The 21722-nt window shown below is 50.8% G+C and overlaps 1 protein-coding gene across 6 annotated transcripts in view; it reads right to left on the bottom strand.

Moving 5' to 3' along the window:
- MYH11 (myosin heavy chain 11) overlaps nt 1-21722 on the bottom strand; it is a 109355-nt gene that overhangs the window by 11064 nt on the left and 76569 nt on the right. For all 6 annotated transcript variants that reach the window (XM_073215535.1, XM_073215531.1, XM_073215532.1 and 3 more), the window contains 19 exons: nt 20285-20399; nt 18459-18652; nt 16941-17062; nt 16760-16829; nt 16452-16612; nt 16237-16345; nt 14492-14623; nt 14195-14401; nt 13155-13292; nt 11958-12081; nt 11458-11629; nt 8004-8216; nt 7437-7581; nt 4535-4741; nt 3064-3168; nt 2825-2977; nt 2365-2613; nt 670-882; nt 143-355 (listed from right to left, as the gene is read on the bottom strand). In XM_073215535.1, the coding sequence (XP_073071636.1) occupies nt 143-355; nt 670-882; nt 2365-2613; nt 2825-2977; nt 3064-3168; nt 4535-4741; nt 7437-7581; nt 8004-8216; nt 11458-11629; nt 11958-12081; nt 13155-13292; nt 14195-14401; nt 14492-14623; nt 16237-16345; nt 16452-16612; nt 16760-16829; nt 16941-17062; nt 18459-18652; nt 20285-20399 (3042 nt within the window). The remainder of the gene's footprint in view (nt 1-142; nt 356-669; nt 883-2364; nt 2614-2824; nt 2978-3063; nt 3169-4534; nt 4742-7436; nt 7582-8003; nt 8217-11457; nt 11630-11957; nt 12082-13154; nt 13293-14194; nt 14402-14491; nt 14624-16236; nt 16346-16451; nt 16613-16759; nt 16830-16940; nt 17063-18458; nt 18653-20284; nt 20400-21722) is intronic.

Here is a 21722-nt window from a genome sequence, read left to right as displayed (position 1 = left end):
CCCTGGCAAGGGGGGTTTTCTCACCCTCAGATTGCAGGTGAGAGAATAGTCTCCAGGAGGCCAGGCAGTGGTGGTAGGAGGAGGGCAACAGGCCACCTGCTTCCCCGTCCCCCCTTCCTCTCCTTCGCCCAACCCAGGTTACCTGCCTCTGGAGCTGCCTGCGCTTCTCCTCATTCTGCTCGTCCCGGGCCTGCAGGTCTCGCTCAAACTGGCCCTTGAGGGCCTGCATGTTGACCTCCAGCCGCAGCTTGGCATCTTCTGTCGCCTGCAGCTCATCTTCCAGCTCCTCCAGCTGGGTCTTCATTTCCTCCATCTGGGTTTCCAGGGCCCGCTTGGACTTCTCCAGCTCATGGACCTTTCACATGAAGGTTGACTTCATAAAGATGGCCAGGCAGCCCACAGTGATGGGCAGCATAATCAGAGAGATGCCTTATGCCACCCACAGAATGCCTGAGGAGCCTTCCTCTCAGGACCCTTGACTCAGACCTCGCCCCCCAACTGCTTTCCCAGCCAGGCCCCCTTTTTGCACCAGCCCAAGGGACTGCTTTCAATTCCTGATTGTTGTCTAACATGACAGAGGCACAGAGCCAGCCCCCCGTGGACTGGGTGCGTAGCAGAGAGGGTGCGTTGGTGGAATACGGACAAGAAAGACAATCCAGAGCGACTTACGTTCTTGCCCACGTCGTCCTTGGAGCTAACCAGGTCCTCCATCTCAGCTTTGAGCATCTTGTTGGTCCTTTCAAGCTCCTCTTTGGCTTCCAAGGCCTCTTCAAGGGCCCGTGCCAGAGACAAGGCCTTGGTCTCCTTTTCCCTGGCTTCTGCCTCAGCTCGGTCCCTTTCATCCGCATATTTGGAAGAGATGTTTTTCTCCTCAGCTAACAACTAAAATACAACAGAAAACCAGAGGTGACCTCTCAGCACACCTGAACTTTGGCTTCATTTCATTGCAAATATGGGAAAGAAGGCTTGTGTCCTGCTAAATCTATCCAGGTGCAGGTATAAGTTATTTAGATATGTATGGAGATCATTTATAATAAGCTTGCTTTCTGACTTCCAGGTTAGCCTTATGCAGAGCCAGCATCTGCTGAATCTTTGTGCTTTGAAACCACTAATGCTGCCCATGTTGGTTAGAACACAACTGCTACTAAGGTCAGAGTGACACTTAATCCTGCCAGAGGCCAGTTATCCCTCTGTTGTTCCATGGGCACAGGCAGCTAGCTCTCAGAAGCGCCCATGAGCCACAGCAGGGAAATGGTGAGAGTGTGGACGAGCAGGCCACACTCCCCCCCCACTTGGAGAAGCAGCTCCAAGGATGCTCCATGCTGATGTTCACCTCAGCTTCAGAGATAGGACAGCATATTCTATATTTTAACACCTGAAAACCACACTTCCAGAATTCAGCAAAGACAGTTAAATAACTGCGCCCCCATACAGCAGTCAACGCAAAAACCTTACACTCTATGTGACAAATAAATAAATTAAAGTGAACTCAGGCTCACAAACAGTTAATGAAATAGCAGATTAGAAGCAATGAAGATAAGATAACAGCATGGGAAATAGAAAAAGGAGGTCAGCACATCGTTCAGAAGCCTGGTGCTCTGTGTCGGGGAGAGGCAATGAGCCCCCTGCCTCTGGTATTTGGCCTCATGGTACAATCCCTAAATGGATTTTTAGAATACCTCTGAGTCACTTGCAAAGAAAACTGTATTTACTAAATCTGAGTAACACTAAGGCTGGTGTTTAAGGGTTTGGGTTCCACAAGTATACACTTACTGAGTTCTGATAAATACAGACACCTAAGATTTGTACATTTCTTTGTATGTAAATTTTACCTCAAAATTACATATAAAAAAGGAACTCTACTATGCAATGCTGAGGTATTGAGAGGGAAGTGTACAGATGTCTGTAATGCACTTTGAAGTGTATCCACATGATATGAATCAGACAGTTCATCCTGATAAATAAATATGTGATAAAGTGGGTATGATAAAATGTTAATTACCAAATCTAGGTGGTGGGAATTCAGGTGTTGACTGTACAGTGCTTTCAACTTTGCTGTATGCTTGAAATTCTTCATAATGAAATGTGGTACTGAAACATTGAAACATTCAATTATTTGGAATATTCAGTAGGCACTCAATAACTCCTTGTTATGTGAATAAGATAAATCTCATTCCTTCTCATGGTTAGAAATGAAAAGCATCACTGGGTTTGCATGATCTCGTGATGCTGGTGTGTCTAATGTGTCAGGGTCCCTAATGTGTGGTGCCCTAATGTGTCAGGGTCACCTAGAGCAAGCCGACACAGCAGCCCCAACTCCCAGCCAGTGTCTGTGCACAGAGCGGAGAGCCCTCCAGCACCTACCTGATCAAACTTCCTCTGCTTCTTTTCCAGGTTGGACACCAGTTGCCGCTGGTTGTCCAAATCAACGACCAGGTCGTCCAGCTCCTGCTGAAGCCTGTTCTTGGTCTTTTCCAGTTTGTCATAAGCAGCTGCCTTCTCTTCGTACTGCTGGGTGAGGCCTTCGATTTCCTTCTGGAACCTCTTCTTGCCCTCTTCTAGGGATTCCACGGTGCTGGCAAAGTCCTGCAGCTTCTTCTTTGAATCAGAGAGCTGAAACAGCAGAGTCCGGGGCAGGATGAGAGGAGGGTGGGGAGTGGTGCCCCTCCCTTCCCCCCCATGCCAAGAAGCAACCACCTTCTCCTTGAAGAAATTCAGGGGCAGGGGTTGCCAATGAACCAAGTAAAGTTGTGCCAGGGCCCTACCACAACACGACACCAGAGCCCAGATCCACTGGAAAAGCAAGGACACGTGCAGCGGGCACCTGGATGTTCAGAGTTGAGATGTGGCGCTCCAGGTTCTGCTTGGCCTCCATCTCCTCATCCAGCTGGTCCTGCAGGCTATTCCTCTCATCCTCCAGCTGGCGCAGCTTGGTGGACACATTGAGCTTCTGCCGGGTTTCTTCTTGAAGCAGCTCCTACAAAAAGGATACGTGGGAGTCCCAGGGACCCGCCCCCAAGGTCGTACCCCAGGTCCCTGCGGATGACATGGCAGGATACCCACCTGGGTGTCCTGGAGCTGGGACCCGAGAGATGCTACGTCCTTGGCCAGTTTGATGGCCTTCCCCTCTGCTTCGTTGAGCATCCCTGTGACACTGTCCACTTCATTCTGGCGGTGCCAAGACCGTGGTTAGTCAGAACCTCTAGAACAGGATCCTCACTAAGTAAGAGGAGCCCTTTTTTCTCACAAGATATCCACTGATGAGAAATACACACAAGCTGTGGGGCCTGCTCATGGTGCAGTGGCTCCCAAGGGAAGTACTGCCTACCAGTTGGGATCCCTGGTTCTAAGGACCTGTTAGAGCGCCAGCCTGTGCTGATTGGCCTCTAGATCCTCAGTCCTTGCTGAGGCTGGAAGGAGTGGGAGTCCAGACCCTGAGAGATGCTCCGGACTCGCCTACTCCCTGAAGGTGGAAAAGATATGGATGGCACCCCTCCTTGCCCCTACTCTTTATGGCCAAATCCAGAGAAGCAGACACTGAGGGTAAAAAGCCCTCGACCACTTTCTCTGCCTTTTACTCCAGCCCCTGGTATCTCTGAGCAGGTCCTTTTGGATATATCAGCCCACCATCCATCCTCTTCCCATTTATGATGATATAAATGATATTGACTCCAGACCATTGCTTATATTAGGGTAGCAAAATCTGCTCTCAGCTGCCTGTGGAAAAAATCATACTTAATGCTTCCCCCAACCCCCTGTCCCAGGCTGTCAGCACATTAAATATTTATCAAAGTTTTGGCCGTCCCGTGAATAGAAAGGCCAAACGTCTAGCTAAAGCTAAATAAGACCAAACAACAGACCATCTCATTCCGCAGCTTAAAACCCATCAGTGGCTTCCCATAACTCAGCGTAAAGGCCAACATGCATATAACAGGGCCTTGAAGGCCCTTTATCATCTGGCCACAACCTACCTCTCTAGTCCCTTTTTATGCCACTTTTCCCCATCCACCTTGGCACTGTTGCTCTACTGGCCTTACGTAATCTCTTCTGATTTCCTACTTACTACCAGGCCTTTGCATGTGCTCTTCCCTTGGTCTGGTAGCCTTCCACTTATCTGTCAAATTATGCATCCTTGGGAAAGCCTTTCCTATTCCTCCTGCAGGGCAGACTCCCTTGTTATTTATACTTGCTGCATTATATGCTCCCCATTTCCAGCACCATTTTACATTCATTTGTGTGGCTCTAAATGTCTTTCTGTCCACTAAGCTGGAGTTCCACTGGGGCAGAGACAGTGTGTGCTCCCTGGCTGTTATATCTCAGGATTAAACACAGTGCCTGACATACAGCAGGTACTCAATAAATACTTGTTGAATGAGCAGACGAAGGTGTTTGAAGATTAAACTGAATAGGGCAACCATCTCATCTCGGGGAACGTGACAAGAAGAAACTGACTTGCTGGCAGCCAGAGGGCCTCCACTTAGCTGGAAGAGCATCCCCCGCAGGGGGTGTCCGGGGCCGTGTTCCACAGCCTCACCTGCAGCTTGTGGACCTTGTCGTTGAGCTCAGCCCGGGCCCGCTCCCCATCGCTGCACTTGGACTGCAGCTCCTGCAGCTGCACCTCCAGCTTCTTCTTCTTGTGCTCCACCTCTTGCTTTGCCTGGCTCAGGACCCGCAGCTCGCCAGCCAGGTCTGCGTTCTCCTTCTCCAGCGTCTGCTTGTTCTTGTCCAGATTTGCCTTGGCCTGAACGGATAAGGAGAGGGGAGGGTCGGCATTACAGCTGTGGCCTTGAGAACCTTTTAAGGTAAGAACCTGTGTTGTTACCGAGCTTCCTGCTTGCTTTTCTCTCCCTCGGGCAGGTCCACGGACCTGTGCTTGTTGCTTCAGGGGAAGGATGCAGTAGCCTTGGGGACATACAATCACCAGTTAAGACTTTTACATCCTGTTTTCCTAAAGCTCAGAGGTGGTATCCCATAGGCTACATCCAGCCTGCCATCAGACTGTTTGACCCATTCAGGACCTTTAAAAAGTTGCCAACTTTTTAATAAAAAAAAAGTCACATAAAATCTGGATTGCCAGCTTCTCTTTTTAAAAATCTAATGATCTGTATTATGACTGGTGGTAATTACAAGTGCATACATTTGTCAAAACTCAGTGAATGATACACACTTAAAATTGGTGAATTGTACTGCATATAGCTCAATGATTCTGACTTTCAAAAAACAAGCTAATGATCTAGAATTGGGTCTTGCCTTCCTCCCAGGCAACATTGAGCTGGCTCTTCAGTAGCAGCTAGCCCTATACTCCACTTGGCCCTAGTGTCCACCACTCCGTTATCACCATCACATTTATCATTAAATGTACACTGCTATTTCTGTGAGATTTAAGAGAAAGTTATTTTATCTAACCAGCTCCTGTAGGCATTTAAGAATCCCTAAGAAAAAAAGTGTTTGGGGCAAAAACAGGAGAGAGGAGAGGGCTTCTCCCAGGGCTGTAGGGAGGAGGAAAGAAGCAGAACTGTGTGGGTCCCCAGACCAGAGGAAACATGGCTTTCCCACAGGCCCTGGGGAGGTGCTGTGCAGTGTCCAGGTCACCTCGGAAGCCATTCCTGTGCTACAGTAGAACTAAGCTGCCAGGACCCTAGACAGGGACAAAGTATCTCTGAGGGGAAACAGTGCAGGTCAATAAGCAAGGCTCCTGGGAGACCTCAGGGGATCTGGGCTCCCCTAAAACCTGAGACCAACCTAAGACCTTTTTCCCAGAACTGTGCCAAAACTACATGTGTGCAAGGGAGCCGAGGTAGGATGTTAAAGGTTTTCCCCAAGAAGCTGATGGAACCAGGAACCAAGTCCAAAGCAAAGTTGCTGGAGGTAAAATACAGCCCACCCTTGTTTTCTGTGCCTCTGAGATGACAGGCAGGAGTTCCCAGGCTCTACCCACTACACAGACAGATGCTGTCTGCTGGGGGCAAGAAAGGCTGAGTTTCCAAAGAGACCTGGCTGTGAATTCAGGGCTTGGCTTTCAGCCCCTGCTCACCTCTGATGACCACCTAGCTGGAGGATAGTCAGTTACCCTTCCTGGGACCCCACTCTTCCAGCCAGAAAGTTAAAGGGACATGTACACCTCACTACTGTCTGGAGGGCTAATTATTTCAGGTGGTGGGAGTAGCCCATCAGGGTTCAAATGATATAAAAAATAACTTCTGAACGTAAAAAAGAGAAGACAATCAAAAGGGGGAAAGTATGCTGTAGTTACAGCTAGCACACTCTTATTTGTCCAAAATATGGAAGGATCGACAAACTGTTGAAGATTTAGTATTGAGATCCCAGTTGACAAGTGACAAGGGGACGTCAACACATGTCCTTTTATTCATTTGGAGGGGGAAAGGGGCTCAGTCTTGCACAATGCTTTTCAGAGTTCAGGGCCTGGAGATCTGAATTTTAACAATTGTTAGCAGTGAAATTAAATGAGTGAGTGTTTGTACAATGGAACAGTGTCTGGTCCATAATCAGGGCTACACAAGGGGTTGCTAACATTTTGATGGACAGGGCATTGTGAGATTGATAGAACAGGCGGTGAACCACCTCCCTGGAAGATGCTCAATAAGCCACCTCAAGGAAGAACAGTCACCTGGGCTGGCAATAGAAACAAAGTCTGCGTCCAACCATGTTCAGGGAATGCTCCACCCATTCAGCCTAGCCTGGGGGCTACTTAGAAAGTGTGGGGGCCTGGGGGCTACTTAGAAAGTGTGGGGGTGATCGGTGATATAATCTGGACTCTCAGGGAAGCAGGGCAGCAGGAGGCCACGGCTATAAAAAAACTCCCCCCTGGGAATGAAACACCACGCTTCTCCTCCTCAGGGGCAGGAAGTTGCCAACAAGAAGCCCTCAGAGCAGTGCTGTTTAATTACCGTGGATCCCACACCCCCACAGCAGCCCAAGGAAGGAAGAAGGATTAATCCAGCCATTCTCAACCAGGCCAGAGCACTGTTCTGCCACTGAAGCCAAATTATGAGTCTTCCTCCAATCTGCAGAGAATTTATGATGCATAGAAGGTGCCCAATCATCAGACGTGCAGAACTGTTGCTAAACCTTTCCTTTTCTCTGGGGTGCAGTGTACTGCAGACGCCACCCTGGAGAGACTAAGCGGTGCGTCCAGAGCCTGACTGCAGGTTCAAAGCCTGGCTCCGTCTCCAGCTGTGGGACCCGAGGTCAGTCTCTTCACCAGCAGGCACTCTGGACCTCAGGTTCTTCATGTGTAAAATGGGTGAACATTGCCTACACGGGGTGGCTCTGTACACTTACATGTACACTAAGCCCATTACAGACACTGGCTGCCATCGTTATTATTAGAACCTGGCACAGCTGGTGTCAGGACAGACACAGCTATTTGAAGGGACATATTGTGCTCTTATGTGCACCAAAGCATGGCAGCTTACCCTCTTGAACTGCTCGAGCTGCTCCGTGAGCTCCTCCACTGCCTGGGTGTGCTTCTGCCTCATCTCCTGGACCTGGGCCTCGTGGGACCGGGTCTCCTCATCCAGGGCCTTCTTCAGCACCGTCACCTCCTGCTCCCTCTTGGCCCTGGACAGAAAGGATACGGGAGATGGCAGTTTGGTTGGGAGACAGAGGTTCACCTCAGACATGTTGTGCAGAAGAACCGGAGCTCTTGCCCACCCCATACATACACACACCTGGAAAAACAGGCAAGGAAGTACCCAAAACTATCAACTGTGGAGGGACAGTGGGTGATATTTTTGCAGTCTACTTTATTACAGTTTTCAAATCATTCTTGATTTAAATATGTCCTACTATTGCACTGCAAAATGAGATGTACAAGAATCATGCTTCTGCTGGTTAAAGCAAAATGCAATCAGGACAGTAAGCACAGGGCCTGAGGAACCCCATGACTCGGGATTTTCTTTGGGTTTGCCCCTCTACACCAGCTATCCCACCAGTGTGGTGGGACAGCAGGAGCTGCTGGGATCAGGGGGCCATGGTCTCACCTGAGCTCCTGCTGGGTGGCCGTGCTGTCCAGCGTGTCCTCCAGCTCTGTCTTCAGTGCCTCCAGCTCCTCCCCCAGGTCTCGCTTCTGCTTCTCAGCCTTGTTTCTTGCAGCCCGTTCTGAGTCCAGGTCCTCCTGGAGGTCTGAGATGTGACCCTCCAGCTCCCGGATCTTCTTCAGGGCGTTGTTCTTCTGAGCAATTTCATCATCGAGCCTGCCAGGGACAGATCACTGGAATTAAGACCCTGGAGTCCCTGGTCCCCTGCTATCTCACAAGATGCCAAAAACTGCTTTCCAGAACTAGCCCCTCATGTTCCATAGATATTAACACATGGCCCCGCCCATGTCACCAAGACACAGCAGACCCTTTCTTGCTATGTTGGACTGCTTGGAGACTTACATAGGACATGAGTTCCAAGATCTGATATTAAAAAACAGGTGTGCCTGAATAGCCACAGCAATCCTGAGAAGGAAGAACAAAGCTGGGGGGATTACGCACCCCAACTTCAAGCTATACTACAAAGCCACAGTAATCAAAACAACTTGGTACTGGCACAAGAATAGACCCGTAGATCAATGGAACAGAATGGAGAGGCCAGATATAAACCCAAGCATATATTGTCAATTAATATATGATAAAGGAGCCATGGACATACAATGAGGAAATGACAGCCTTTTCAAAAACTGGCATTGGGAAAAGTGGACAGCTACATGTAAGAGAGTGAAACTGGATTATTGTCTAACTCCATACACAAAAGTAAATTTAAAATGGATCAACGACCTGAATGTAAGTCATGAAACCATAAAACTCTTAGAAGAAAAGAGAGGCAAAAATCTCTTGACTATAAACATGAGCAACTTTTTCCTGAACATATCTCCTGGGGCAAGGGAAAGAAAAGCAACAATGAACAAGTGGAACTACATCAAACTAAAAAGCTTCTATACAGCAAAGGACACCATCAGCAGAACAAAAAGACACCCTAAAGTATGGGACAATATATTTGTAAATGACATATCCAATAAGGGGTTAACAACCAAAATATATAGAGAACTCACATGCCTCAACATCTAAAAAAACAAATAACCTGATTAAAAAATGGGCAGAGGATCGGAACAGACCCTTCTCCAAAGAAGAAATTCAGAAGGCCAACAGGCACATGAAAAGATGCTCCACATCACTAATCACCAGGGAAATGCAAATTAAAGCCACAGTGAGATATCACTTCACACCAGTTAGGATGGCCAACATCCAAAAGACAAGAAACAACAAATGTTGGCGAGGATGTAGAGAAAGGGGAACCCTCCTATACTGTCAGTGGGAATGTAAATTGGTTCAACTGTTGTAGAAAGCAGCATGGAGGTTCCTCAAAAAACTAAAACTAGAAATACCATTTGATCCAGTATTTCCACTCCTAGGAATTTACCCTAAGAAAACAAGATCCCTGATTCAGAAAGACATATGCACCCCTATGTTTATTGCAGCACTATTTTCAAGACATGGAAGCAATCTAAATGTCCATCAGTAGATGAATGGATAAAGAAGAGGTGGTACATATACACAATGGAATATTATTCAGCCATAAGAAGAAAACAAATCCTACCATTTGCAACAACATGACTGGAGCTAGAGGGTATTAAGCTCAGTGAAATAAGCCAGGTGGAGAAAGACAAATACCAAATGACTTTGATTATTTGTGGAGTGTAACAACAAAGCAGAACTGAAGGAACAAAACAGCAGCAGACTCACAGACTCCAAGAGGGGACTAGTGGGGAGCGTGGGGGTGGGTGGGGAGAGAGAAGGGGATTAAGGGGCACTATAATTCACAATCACAATATAGGTAGGTCAAGAGGAAGGCAGTACAGCACGGAGAAGAGAAGTAATGAGTCTGTAGCATCTTACTACACTGATGGACAGTGATTGGAAGGGTGGGGGCGGGGCGAGGACTTGATAATATAGGTGAATGTTGAAACCACTGTGTTGTTTATGTGAAACCATCATAAGATTGTATATCAATGATACTTTAATACAAACAAAAACGTGTGTGTGTGTGTAAAGCACAGGTGTGTGTGTGTTTGTGTAAAGTGCAGGTTCCAGACAGCAAGCTGCCCAGTTCACATCAGTTGATTAAGGAATGCTTTATGAATGTTGGGCAGTTATTCCTCTCTGGCAACTACTTATTAGTCCTTCCTTTTGCTCAAACAGTGACTGAGTGCCTGCTTCAGGCAAAGCACTTGGCCAGGTGCTGCATGGAGTGGGGTGGGGGGGTGCAGATAGTAAAACCAGGGCCCCCAAACTGGGGGAGACAGTGACCATGGTTCTTGGTGGGACAGGAGAAGCACTGTTCGAATGGCACAAGTGCGTTAGGAGCTTCATGGAGGGGAGCTGCCTGCTGCCGCATGGAAGACTGGCCTCTGGTTCACCCATGAGGGATGGAACAGGAACGGCATAGCTGGGGGCACAGGGGCAAGGGTCTGCAGGGCGGGGAGAGGTAAGCTCTTGGGTCATATTGTATTTGTGATTGGGCAGTGGTAAGAGAGAAAGCGGAATGGTTGGGTTAGGGTCCGACTGCAGAGGGCAGGTGGGCTTTGAGTGCCAGGCTAGGGAACCTGGCTTTTCCCATACATGCCAGCAAAGTTCTCTGAGCAGGTTCATGACCCAGAGGGGTGTTTTTGGTTGATCACCTTGCTTCATGTCATGCAGCATGAACTGGAAGAAAAAGCTGGCCAGGGGATCAGCCAGAAAATTGTGGGACTCGAATCCTAGCTCTGCCTTCCTAAACTGTGTGACAGTCACACATTCCTTCATTGCTCCAAGGCTCAGCTTCCTGCTCAGTGACCTTGGAGGTCACAGCAGCATACCTCATTGGGTGTCTGCAGAGATTCTGCCTGACAGGACCTTAACACACAGCAAGCTGGTGAATAACCATTAGTTGTTGCAATGTTCCCAGTGTGAGGCCATCATTGTGAACCCGGCTGAGAGCTGGGAGGAGGGAAAAACAGAGAGTGGGTGTGCGGGCACATTTCAAAGGACTGGCAGACCTCGAGGCTGCTGCTGGCTCTGGGTGGAGAAGACAGGTGGGGGAAGCCAGGAAGGAGGTTGGCATTCACTCAAAGAGGGACTTCAGGAGGGCCAGGGGACAGAAGGGTTGCCCCAGCCTCAGACACGTGACGTTTGAGATGCTAGTACAATAGCAACTGGAAATCTAGAACTAGGATGTAGACGAGAAAGCTCTGGACATCTGAAAGGCAGACAGGTGAGATTAGGGGGGACAGCAAAGAGAAGATGAGCCTGGAGGAAGGAGAGGCAAGTCAGCAGCAGGTACTGCAGGTGAAGCCGGACTGGGCCACCACCATGTATGAAACGGAGGCCTGCCTGGAGGAGCAGGACCAAGGCCACTGAGGATGGGCCCACAGGGCACAGGAACATGCAGGACACACCTCTGCTGGCCTGCTACCTGCTCAGGGCTGCCTGCAGCTCCTCTTCTTTCTTGGCCAGCTGCATCTTGAGCTCCGCGATCTGTGCCTGCAGGTCCGCGATCTGCTCGTGGAAGTCGCTGGCCTCACCCTCCAGCTTCCGTTTCAGCTTCTCCAGCTCCTGCCGGTTCTTCTCCTCCTTCTTCAGCCGCACTGCAACAAAGCCAGGGGCCCTTCAAGAGGTGGAATCTACCAGCAAGATGCCTGGAGCATGAGCCTTTCCGCTCAGGCATTTCACACAGAGGAGCTGCACGCACACACACACCCCCGCTGGAAACTGTCACAGCCCAGACTACCACCTCCTGGAAGGGAGGTCCGTCCGGAGGAGAGCACCTCTCTTCAGCGTGTGTGTTGACTAAGGGTGATGGGGGGCTTGGATAGGATGTACATCTCTTGAAATCATCTGCCATGCTCCAATTTCCCCTCTGATTTCCCTAGTTTTAAAACATCCATTTGAAACCTCTTTGCAGAGCCAGTTTACCTTCCAGTTCTGAAATCATAGATTCGTGCTTGTTTTTTAGCTTGGTAAGATTTTTCGCCTTTTCTTCCTCTTCTGCAAGATTTGTTGTTAAGTCACTAATCCTTTCTTCAAGGAGTTTTCGCTCCTTTTGGGGGAAAGAAAAGGAAATAGCACTAACATTTTTTTTTTCCTCCGGGATCTACGTTTCTCTTTTAGTCATCTCCAGATAACCCATGTTAAAACCAAATATGACCTCTAGGAGAAATTACTTAATAATAATTCCCCCGAATCAGCCTTCTCATCTCCTGCTGCTCTGCCCCTCGTGTTTCAGTTTCTAGCCTGTGGGGCCCTCTCCCCTTTCCTACCAAATGCCAGCTCTTCCCTGGCTCAGGGCTTTTGCACTGATGGGACCACCTGCCTGGGATGCTCCTCCACCTGCTTCTCCCTCTAACTGTTCTTCATTCTTCAGGTTGCATTTAAATGTCACTTCCTCCCAGAAGCCTTCCCTAAATACCTCACCTCCACCTCCAAATTGCTCTCTTTTTATAATATGTTGAACACCTCCTTCAGCACCCTGATTGTGATAATAATTAATAGTTAACATGTATGATTATCTGTTCTTTACCTCACTAGGGTATGAGCCCACAAGGACAGGGCCCTTCCTCACCATACATGCCCTATACCTAACACAGGGCCTGGCTCACAGGAGGTGCCCAGCTGACATCTAGCACAAAGAACTAAAGGGAGCCTCCCTCAGTGGGGCTGGTCAGTGGGTACTGACTAGGGTGACATACTCATTCCCATTTACAATGCGACTTATCTGGTTTGGGTGCTGAAAGTCCCCCATCCCAGAAACCCCTCCATCTCAGGTAAACCAGGACAGCTGGCCACCCTAATTCCTAACTGGAAGTCATCCATGAGAATGTGGGAAAGGTCACTGAATCTCAGGCACATGGCCTTTGCACAACTTGGGGGTTTCCACTGGCCATGCTGTTCCTGAGACTTGCTCTGTGGCAGCCCTGGTGCTGGTAGGACCGGCAGGGCCTCAGTCTTGGTGCACCTGCATCCTGACAACAGTCCCAAGGCCGCCTTGTCACTGCTGGAGATAACCATCTGCTCCGCCTTTGATACCTTGCATTTCACTAAAAAGGGACAGTGTCTGGAGTCCTCAGCCCTGGCGAGCCTGTCATGTTAATGCAGGTGGTCAACCCCACTCACTTTTGTCAGTTTATTGTTCTGATCATCCATGACCAGGATATCATCCTCCAGTTTCTTGATCTTGGCCTCGGCTGTGACCTTCTCGAGTTGTAGCTTCTGCCTCGCAGCTTCCTCCTCCTCCAGCTGTTCTTCCAGGTCCTTTGTTGGGGAGAGAAAAGAATCACAGCCTTGCTTAAAACAAAGCCACTCTTCCGGAGCTCTGGGGACTAACTGGTGCCGAGGCTGGGCCTGTAACCCCCAGTGCTCCGCAGACTCCGGAAAGAAAAGGTTTGGGGAAGCCCCCTTGGAGGCTCAGTCTCCTCATCTATAAGATGGGGATAGTAGATACCATGGTGGTTTTAAATTATGTCCACAAATCCTTTGATACTCTTTGCTTCAACAGGTGGAACTAATTCCTCTCCCCTTGAGTGTGGGCCGGACTTATTGTCTCGCTTCTAACAAATAAAAGAAGCAAGAGGAAGAGAGAACCAATATGTCAGAGCTTAGGCTTAAAGGGCCATTCACTCCTCCTGGGGGAAGCCAGCCACCGTGCTGTGAGGACACTCGGGCAGCCCTGCGGAGGAGCCCACGCGGTGAGGACCTGAGGCCTCCTGCCTACAGCCATGTGAGTGAAGCTGCCTGACGACTGCCGCCCCAGCTGACGTCCTGACTGCAACCTCACAAGAGACTCTTAAGCCAGAACCACCCAGCTAAGCCACTCACGTGACTGACTGTGTGGGATAAAGGTTTACCATTTCAAGCTCAAACATTTTGGGGTGTTTCATTCTGCAACAATAACTAACTAATATAATCATCCCTCACACAGGGATGCTATTAGAGGAAAAGATGTCAGCACGTGAAAGGCAGGGCAGGAGAACAAAGTGGGCCCTTAAGGAGACCTGGGTTGTGATCTCAGCTCTAGTTCTGTGGCCTTGGACAGGTGGCCAAACCACAGTCTCTTTCTTTGCCCAGTAGGGAAATATATAATCAGACACCCCTCACAGGCCTGCAGTGGTCAAATGATTTGGGGCCCACTGACGGTGGCCCCTGCAGTGCCTTACCAGCATCTGCTGCGCCATCTTCTTCTTTTCTGCCTGGAGCTGCTGGCCCCGGTCTTCCTCCTCCTCCAGGCGGGCCTCCATCTCATGCAGGATCTCCTCCAGCTCCTGCTTCTTGGCTGCCAGTCGGACGCGCATCTCCTCAGCCTCAGCATACAGCTCCGTCTCCGCCTGCAGCTGCTCCTGCAGCAGGTTCTTCTCCTCTGCCAGCTGCATACAGGGCACAGAGGCACCCAGTGAGCCCCATAGGGCATGTACCCTCCCCTCCCTCTGCCGCCTGGTCTGCTCCCGGCCCTGCACCTGCGTGTGCTTCTGCTCCAGCTCCTTGAGCTCGCCCTCTGCCTTCTGCTGCCGCTCCTTGATCTTCTGCAGCTCATCCTCCTTGGCCTGCATCTCCTCCTCCTGCCGCGTCACCTGCAGCAGGGGCTTCACCTGTGCACACACAGTCAGCCTGTTACTTGTTTTCATGGCACAAGGGATACAGTCTTGTAACAAATTAGATCCATGTTTCTCGGGTAGGGACAATTTTACCCCACCCCACACCCCTCAAGGGGACTTTGGCAATTTCTGGAGACAGTTTCATTGACAAGCCAGGGATGCCGCTAAATATTCTAGAATACATAGGACAACCCCCACAACACCGAATTAGCATCCAAACATCAGTAGGGCCGAGGGTAAGACACCATAAACTACAGCAACTGAAAAAGGTACAAAATGAAAGGAGAAAGTCTCTCCTCCTGTGTCCCATCCCAGAGAATTACAGTTGACAGACTGATACCTTTCCCTCCAAGGACAAAAGAAAAAACACTCCCACATATCCTACCTCCCCATCAAGGTCATAATTGACATTGCTGGCATTTCCTGCCAGCCTTTCTTCCTACACATTTAAAAAAATACTCCCGAGATCATGCTTGCCCGGGTTTATATTCTGCATTTATTACTTAAAACTTTAAGATAATTATTGCCCTATGGTATTCGACCATTTTTACAACTTCCTTTTTAGAGAACCATCATTCTTGATAGTTGAAATGCTTTTCACCAATTGATGCATGAACCATTATTGATCTAATGAATGGATGGGCGCTGGGCATGGAAATTTTGCTACTGTAAGTAAGGCTGGTGGAATGTCCCTAATTCCAGATTTTCTTTATTTGGATGGCTTTCTTAGCTTAGTGTTTTCAGAACTTGGGTGGATAAGAATGAACATTTCCAAAAATGTGTTGCTGTTCTCCGCCAGACTGACTCCTAACTCCTGTGTCCAAGCCCTCACCTGGCTCCTGGAAGCACCTCTTGTGTAGACTGTGGCTTCTCTCCTGTGCTTACCCTGGTTTGCTGGGATGTGTTTGTTTCGGTGTTTATCTGCTCACTGGCTGCACGGCCACTCAACTAGAATATTCATGAGGCCGGGCCCCACAGAATCTGTGCCGCTTGTATCCCCAGCACCTTGCACACGCCTGGCACACAGTGGGCACTGCATAACCATTTGCTCAATGAAAAGGTTTGTGCCCATCACACATCCAATGGCCCATGAGGGGAAGCAGCATCTGTCGCAAAGAGCATGTCTTTGTGCAAGTGGCTTGTTAATAGCCGGGGACGCTGCAAGAACATGTTGTACCCGGAGGAACACACAGTTGATACACACAATGACCTGGAAGGTCTCCAGAGAATGGCACTTTGTGAAAGATACTAATCCCCAAAGGTGACATACTGTAGGACCCCATTTATGTGACATTCTCAGGATGAAAAAATTACAGAAAAGGAGAAGTGGTGGTTGCCATTGCTCTGGAAGGAAATGGGTGTGGCTATAAACAGGTGACATGAGGGCCCCTGTGATGACGGGGAGGTCCTGGCTCCATGTTAAGGTCATGGTCACAGCTGTGCCCCATGTACCAAGGAGGAGCTGCCTTGGCCCCAGGAGTCACAAGGGGAGAGGCTGGACCCCAGGCCTCAGCAGCACAGCCATGCGGCCATCTCTGGCCCAGTCCCTGCACTGCCTGCAGGGAGGCAGCAGGCCGGGGATCCCGAGGAGCTGGGTGAGCACTTGCCTTGGTGAAGAGCCTCCACCACTGCCAGTTGCGCAGCTTGAGGTAGGCGGCACAGTTCCTCTGAATCACCTTCATGGCCGTCAGCTGCTGCTGCCTCTTGGCGAAGGCCCTGCAGAGAGGGGAGGGGTGCGCTGAGGAGCCCGGCTGCGGGGGAGCACCCTCAGCGCACGCATCTCTGGCCTGTGTTCGGGGGAGGTGACAGCAGGCGGCTTTACTTTCTGGCCAGGTAGCCGCGGCACATGGCCTGGAAAGCCATGATGACGTCGGTGATCTTCAGATCTCGCTCCTCCTCCAGGTGGGCCAGGACCCCCGTTCGGAAGAAGATTTTGCTCTGGCCAATCCTGTACAAGTTGGGGTCGAGTTCTAGGGCTTTGATCTGCAGAAGGAAGGAGGGCGCGGGGTGCATTCTCAGCTGTGCCATGTGGCCTGGGATTGAGTGTGTTTGGGGAGCAGCCATAGGTGGCACCCCCAGAGCTGGGAGGTTGGCAGCTGGTATCTGGGGTGGAGCTGGGACAGGGCTCACCATGAGGATGCAGGCCTGCTTCCCGTCCATGAAGCCTTTGGGAATGGCGTTTGCGGCCAGGATCTCGTAGCTTGAGACACAGGGCAGAAGTCACTGACCGGGCACCTCTCCATCATCCTTCTGCCCCTCCACCCGGCCCGGCTGCCCCTGCCCCACCAGTGCCTGGTCACAGCTGGCTCACCGTTGGCGGAACTCCTGAAAGACGATCCTGTTGGGGAAGCCCTGACGGCAGATCCGGATGCCCTCTAACACCCCATTGCACCGCAGCTGCTCCAGCACCAGAAAGGCATCCAGCTTGCCAGACTGCAAAGGCAGAAAGGGCAGTGGACACTGGGCCCAGCACTTGGGGAGCAGCAAGCCCCAAACCTCAGGCCTGGGTGACCCAGTTTGTCAGGCCACTGGGGATTAACAGAGCCACCAGGTGAGGTCTCAGTGGGGGTATCAGGTGCCGTCTCTCTCGCACTTGGTGGCCCTACCATCACCTGGCTGGACACTGGGACGTTCTCCTGTCACCTCCCTTTCCCTCACCTTCTGTCCATCACCAGCTCTACAGCTCCGACGTTTAAATAGCTCCAATCTGCCCACTTCCCTCCATCACCACTGTCTCCTGGCCAGACAGCCACCACAGCCCCCTGCCTGGTCTTCCCATCCCTGTCCTGCCTCTGCTCCCTCTCATTTGGTTTCTAAAATATACATCTGGTCATGACAGACCCCTGCTTTTAAAAGCCCCCAGTGGCATCCTTTAGAAGGAAGGCCAAGCTTGGGTCAGCCCACGAGGAGCTCCATGGCCAGCCCCTGCCTGCCGATTGAGCCCCATCTCTGCCCAATCCTGGCCTCACATGTCAACAGGAACCGACTGGCCTAGAGTTTCCTGGCCTAGATCCTTCATTTCTCACTTCCACACTTCTGCTTCTCCTGGTCCCTCTGCTGGGGATGCCCTCCCCACCCTGCCTTCTACTTTACCAAGTTAATGCTGACTCACTCTTCAAGTGCCCATTCTCCAAGCAGCTTTTTCTTCCCCTGAGGCTGAAGCGGGAGCTCTGGCTGCTCAGAGTCCTTGTAATTTATTGTACACAATGCAGATATCAGCTTTTGTGTCCACCTCTCCCATGGGATCCCCACAACCTCAGGGCTACTGACATCTTAGGCTGGATGAGTCTCCACTGGGGGATGTCCTGAGACTACAGGATGTCCAGCAGCCTCCCTGGTCTCTATACACTGGAAGCCAGTAGCACCCTCTCCCAGTTATGACAACCAAAAATGTCTTCAGACATGGCCAATGTCCCCTGAGGGGACAGGGGACACAACTGCCCCCAGCTGAGTGTCCTACCACTAGGTTATAAGAAACCTACTGGCAGGAACTACAATTTATCCAGGAACTGTATCCCCCTGTGTCTGGCACAGGTGGAGCTCAGTATTAACTAAAAAAATGAACGAACAAGTGATTTCATACCCTGAACACAATTCCAGGGCTGACCCTGCATACATTCTCCCTTTCTCCCTTGCCTTCCTTCATCCCCAGGATGGGGAATGGGTACCGGACTCAGACAACCCTCCACCCACGTCAGAGGGAACCCTGGGGGTGGGGGCCCAGGCTTTCTGCCTGCCCCGCTGCACTGGTGTGCCCCTCCCTTTCCCAAAGGCCCTGATGATGTCTGCGGGGGGCCCTTCTGGCCTGCCGAGAGGCCGGGCGGCTCACCCTCTTCTCGTGGTTGGGGATGATGCAGCGCACAAAGTTGGGCGTGGTGTTGCGCAGCGTGGTCATCAGCTTCCCCAGCTGCTCTTTGTAGAGCTGCCCCACTGTGCGGAACATGCCCTTCTTGGTCTTGGAGGCGCTGGGCAGCGAGCTCTCTGTCATCTTGGCCATCTGGTCCAGCCCCACAATGCGGTCCACTGCGGGGCACATTGAGGACAGTGTCAGCCTCTGGCCCACCCTGGGCCCCCGACTCCGGGTCCCTGCTCCCCTTGGAAGGCTCTACCCACCATCTTTCCTCTGCCGCCCGGGGTGAGGGGAGGAGGGGAGGCAGTGCTTTCTAAGTAGTATCTGGGAAATCCTGAGAGCTGCTGAGTGACACTAAGAACAAAGTCTCTCTGATACTGTCACAGAGATCTGGGAATAAACCCACTCTAGCACTGCCTCGGCCTGGTGCCATTTTTTGCCTCAGTTTCTCCTTCTGCAAACAGGACTTAATAGCATCATCCACCTGCTGGTGCAAGATTGGTGAATAAAGCATACAAAGAGCCAATTTCCCAGCCCACTTTCTATCTCTATCCACCATTAAATATTTACTGAGAGCCTATTATGTGCTAAGCCCTAGGAATGCAGCCATGAAATAAGCAAGGTGTCTCCCTGCCACCCACCCTCCCCCTCGGCTCATATTCTGTGAATATTCTAATGGAAGGAGACAGGCAACGCTCATGTACATTCATACACCACTGTTCGGGTGGTGGGACCAGCTTAGACAAATAAGGGCCAGTAAAGGGGGCAAGAGTGATGGGTGCTCTGTTAGGGTGGTGGTGGCGTCTCCCTGATAAGCTGATACCTGAGCAGAGACTGGGAAGAAGTGTAATCAGGTAGGTAGATACCCAGGGAAATGATATCCTGGGCAGAAGGTTTAGCAAACACCCAAAGGTAGAAACCTGGCACATGACTAAGGACTCAACAAACAATACAGTGTGATGATGGTAAGGGGTTAAGTCAGTACATGTTGGCACAGCTGACCCCCTTCTGAGGTATTTTCTACAGTGCCTAAAACAAGGGCGGCCACAAGCTCTGCACCAAGGACAAAATCTGCTGTGGGCACCAAGGTCCAGGAACAAAAACAGCAAACCCCACCCCACCACTAAGAGTTACCACCAAGGCCCATGGTCCTGAGTCCTTACTAGGGGCCTAGAGGTGCTAAGCACTTTATGTGGATTAGCTCTTGCCTGGTCCCCAGGCCAGCAGCATCAGCACCATGTAGGAGCTTGTTAGAAATGCTGGTTCTTAGGCCTCACTGAGATGTGCTGAACCAGAACCTCTGGGACAGGGCCCAGCGTCATCCTGGGTAACACGCTCCCCAGCTGATCCTGATGCTTAAGCTGGAGCCCCACTGGTCTCACTTAGCCCTCGCAGTAATCCTGGGAGAGGTGGGGGCTCTTATTATTTTCCTGGTTTACTAACAAAGACACTGAAGCTTGGCCAAGTCAAGTGACTCGTGCAAGATCACACAGCTGGAGACAGACTGGAGCGGAGGCCTCTGACTCCAGCTGGGGGTGCTCGGACTCACACGCCTGAGCACTGCTTCCTCCCTTACTGCCTCAGCCCTGACTGGGCACTTTCTCCCTGGGGTCCAGGCGTGGGCTTGAGGGGCTTGGGGGCCAGTGCTCAGGAAGTGCTGGACGCACCGACATACGGTCACCAGCACCTGCCTACGGTGCCGGCTCCCCACCCCACATGGGCCGCCTCCCCTGGGAGTGGGTGTGGGGATCGGGGCAGCGGGGGACTTGGCTTTCAGCCCTCTAGCTCCAGCAGCGGGGCCTTACCATCCTTCCACAGGTCAGCCACAAACTTGTCTGAGGAGGCATTGAGGAGAGAAGTCACGTTGTCATTCAGTGGGTCCATGTTCTTGGTCAGCCAGGCGCTGGCATTGTAGTCCACCTGCCAAGGACCCACCCCACAGGTCAGGGGCTTCTGCGTCAGTACAGCAGAAGGGCAGGACCCCAGTCCTCCTGCTTCCCTCCCCAGATCATCCAGGGTCAGAGAGGAAATGACATGAGCAGCTGCCATGATGGGAAGCCACATACACCACTGAAGAGACCCATAGATTACAGGGCCTTGTGCACAGTGGCGGCCACTGCTGGGAAGGCCTCTTCTCTATTCCTTGCTTTCTCCTGCAGCCCCCTTTCTCCAGAGCCCCACCTGATGCCTGTGAGCTCCAAACAGTACAGAGCTTTGCTGATGGCAAACGCCCCCTCACATCCAGAGCTCTCCTCTCCTCCAGAGAAGGCCTGTCAATGGTCCTGGGTTTTTATATTGTTTGGGCTCTCTCGATGAGCGTGATTTTTGTAACTTGGGAGTTTTGATACATGGATATACAGAAAAAGGACATATAAAGCTTTTAAAATTCCTGGCTTGATCACTGACAGTGGCCAAAACCTTCATTTTATTATCATAACTGTGAGATGGAAAGAACTGGTAAAATAGTGCTGGTGGGTTATTATGGATGTGGGTTCTTATTCATGGGGATGGTCAGGCCCACTCTGAGAGGAAGATGGGAATAAAAATGCACGTATAAAGCAGGGAAAAGAAGAGCATTACCTCTAGGTGCTTAAGGGAAAGTACACTCACTTCAGTGCAGGGTAAGAGTTGGCAGACTTCTCTGGTAGAGGGCCCAGATAGTAAATACTTTTAGCTCTGCAGGCCAGTCTCTGCTGTAACTACTCACCGCTGCCACTACAGCATAACAGCAGCCATAGATGTTCTGTACACAAAAGGGCGTGGCTGTGTGCCCACAAAACCTCATTTACAAAATCAGACCTAGGGCCAGATTTGGACCATGGGCTGTAGCTGGCCAACCGCTGGCAGAGTGCGTGGCCTGTTCCCATGATGCAGTAGGGCTATGGGAGGAACAATGAAATAAGATTCTGTAAGCCAGACTGAGCTATGTCTTTTCTACAATACCCAGGACCAGGACCGGGGCAAGGGGAAGAGAGGGAAGGCAGCCATCACAGATTTCCCTGGATGGCACAGGCTGGCAATGGCCAGCTTGGGGCCGTGATAAGGGAGGTTTTTGTTGGACCCCAAAGTAGGTTTATTGGCCATCCCATTCCAGTTGACCCTTTCTGATGGATTTAACATACAGCAAGAAGGATTTAGAGTGTATACAGGAAAGAACTGCCTGGCCACCATGGTTGGGATATATTAGGGGGTGGGGTGTGTGTGTGTGTGTGTGTGTGTGTGTAGACTTAGATATTCCCTTGT

Source organism: Manis javanica, chromosome 10, assembly GCF_040802235.1.
Source record: "Manis javanica isolate MJ-LG chromosome 10, MJ_LKY, whole genome shotgun sequence".
NCBI classification, from domain to species: Eukaryota; Metazoa; Chordata; class Mammalia; order Pholidota; family Manidae; genus Manis; species Manis javanica.
The sequence above is the reverse complement of the archived record's forward strand: the minus strand, read 5'-3'. Positions and strand labels throughout refer to the sequence as shown.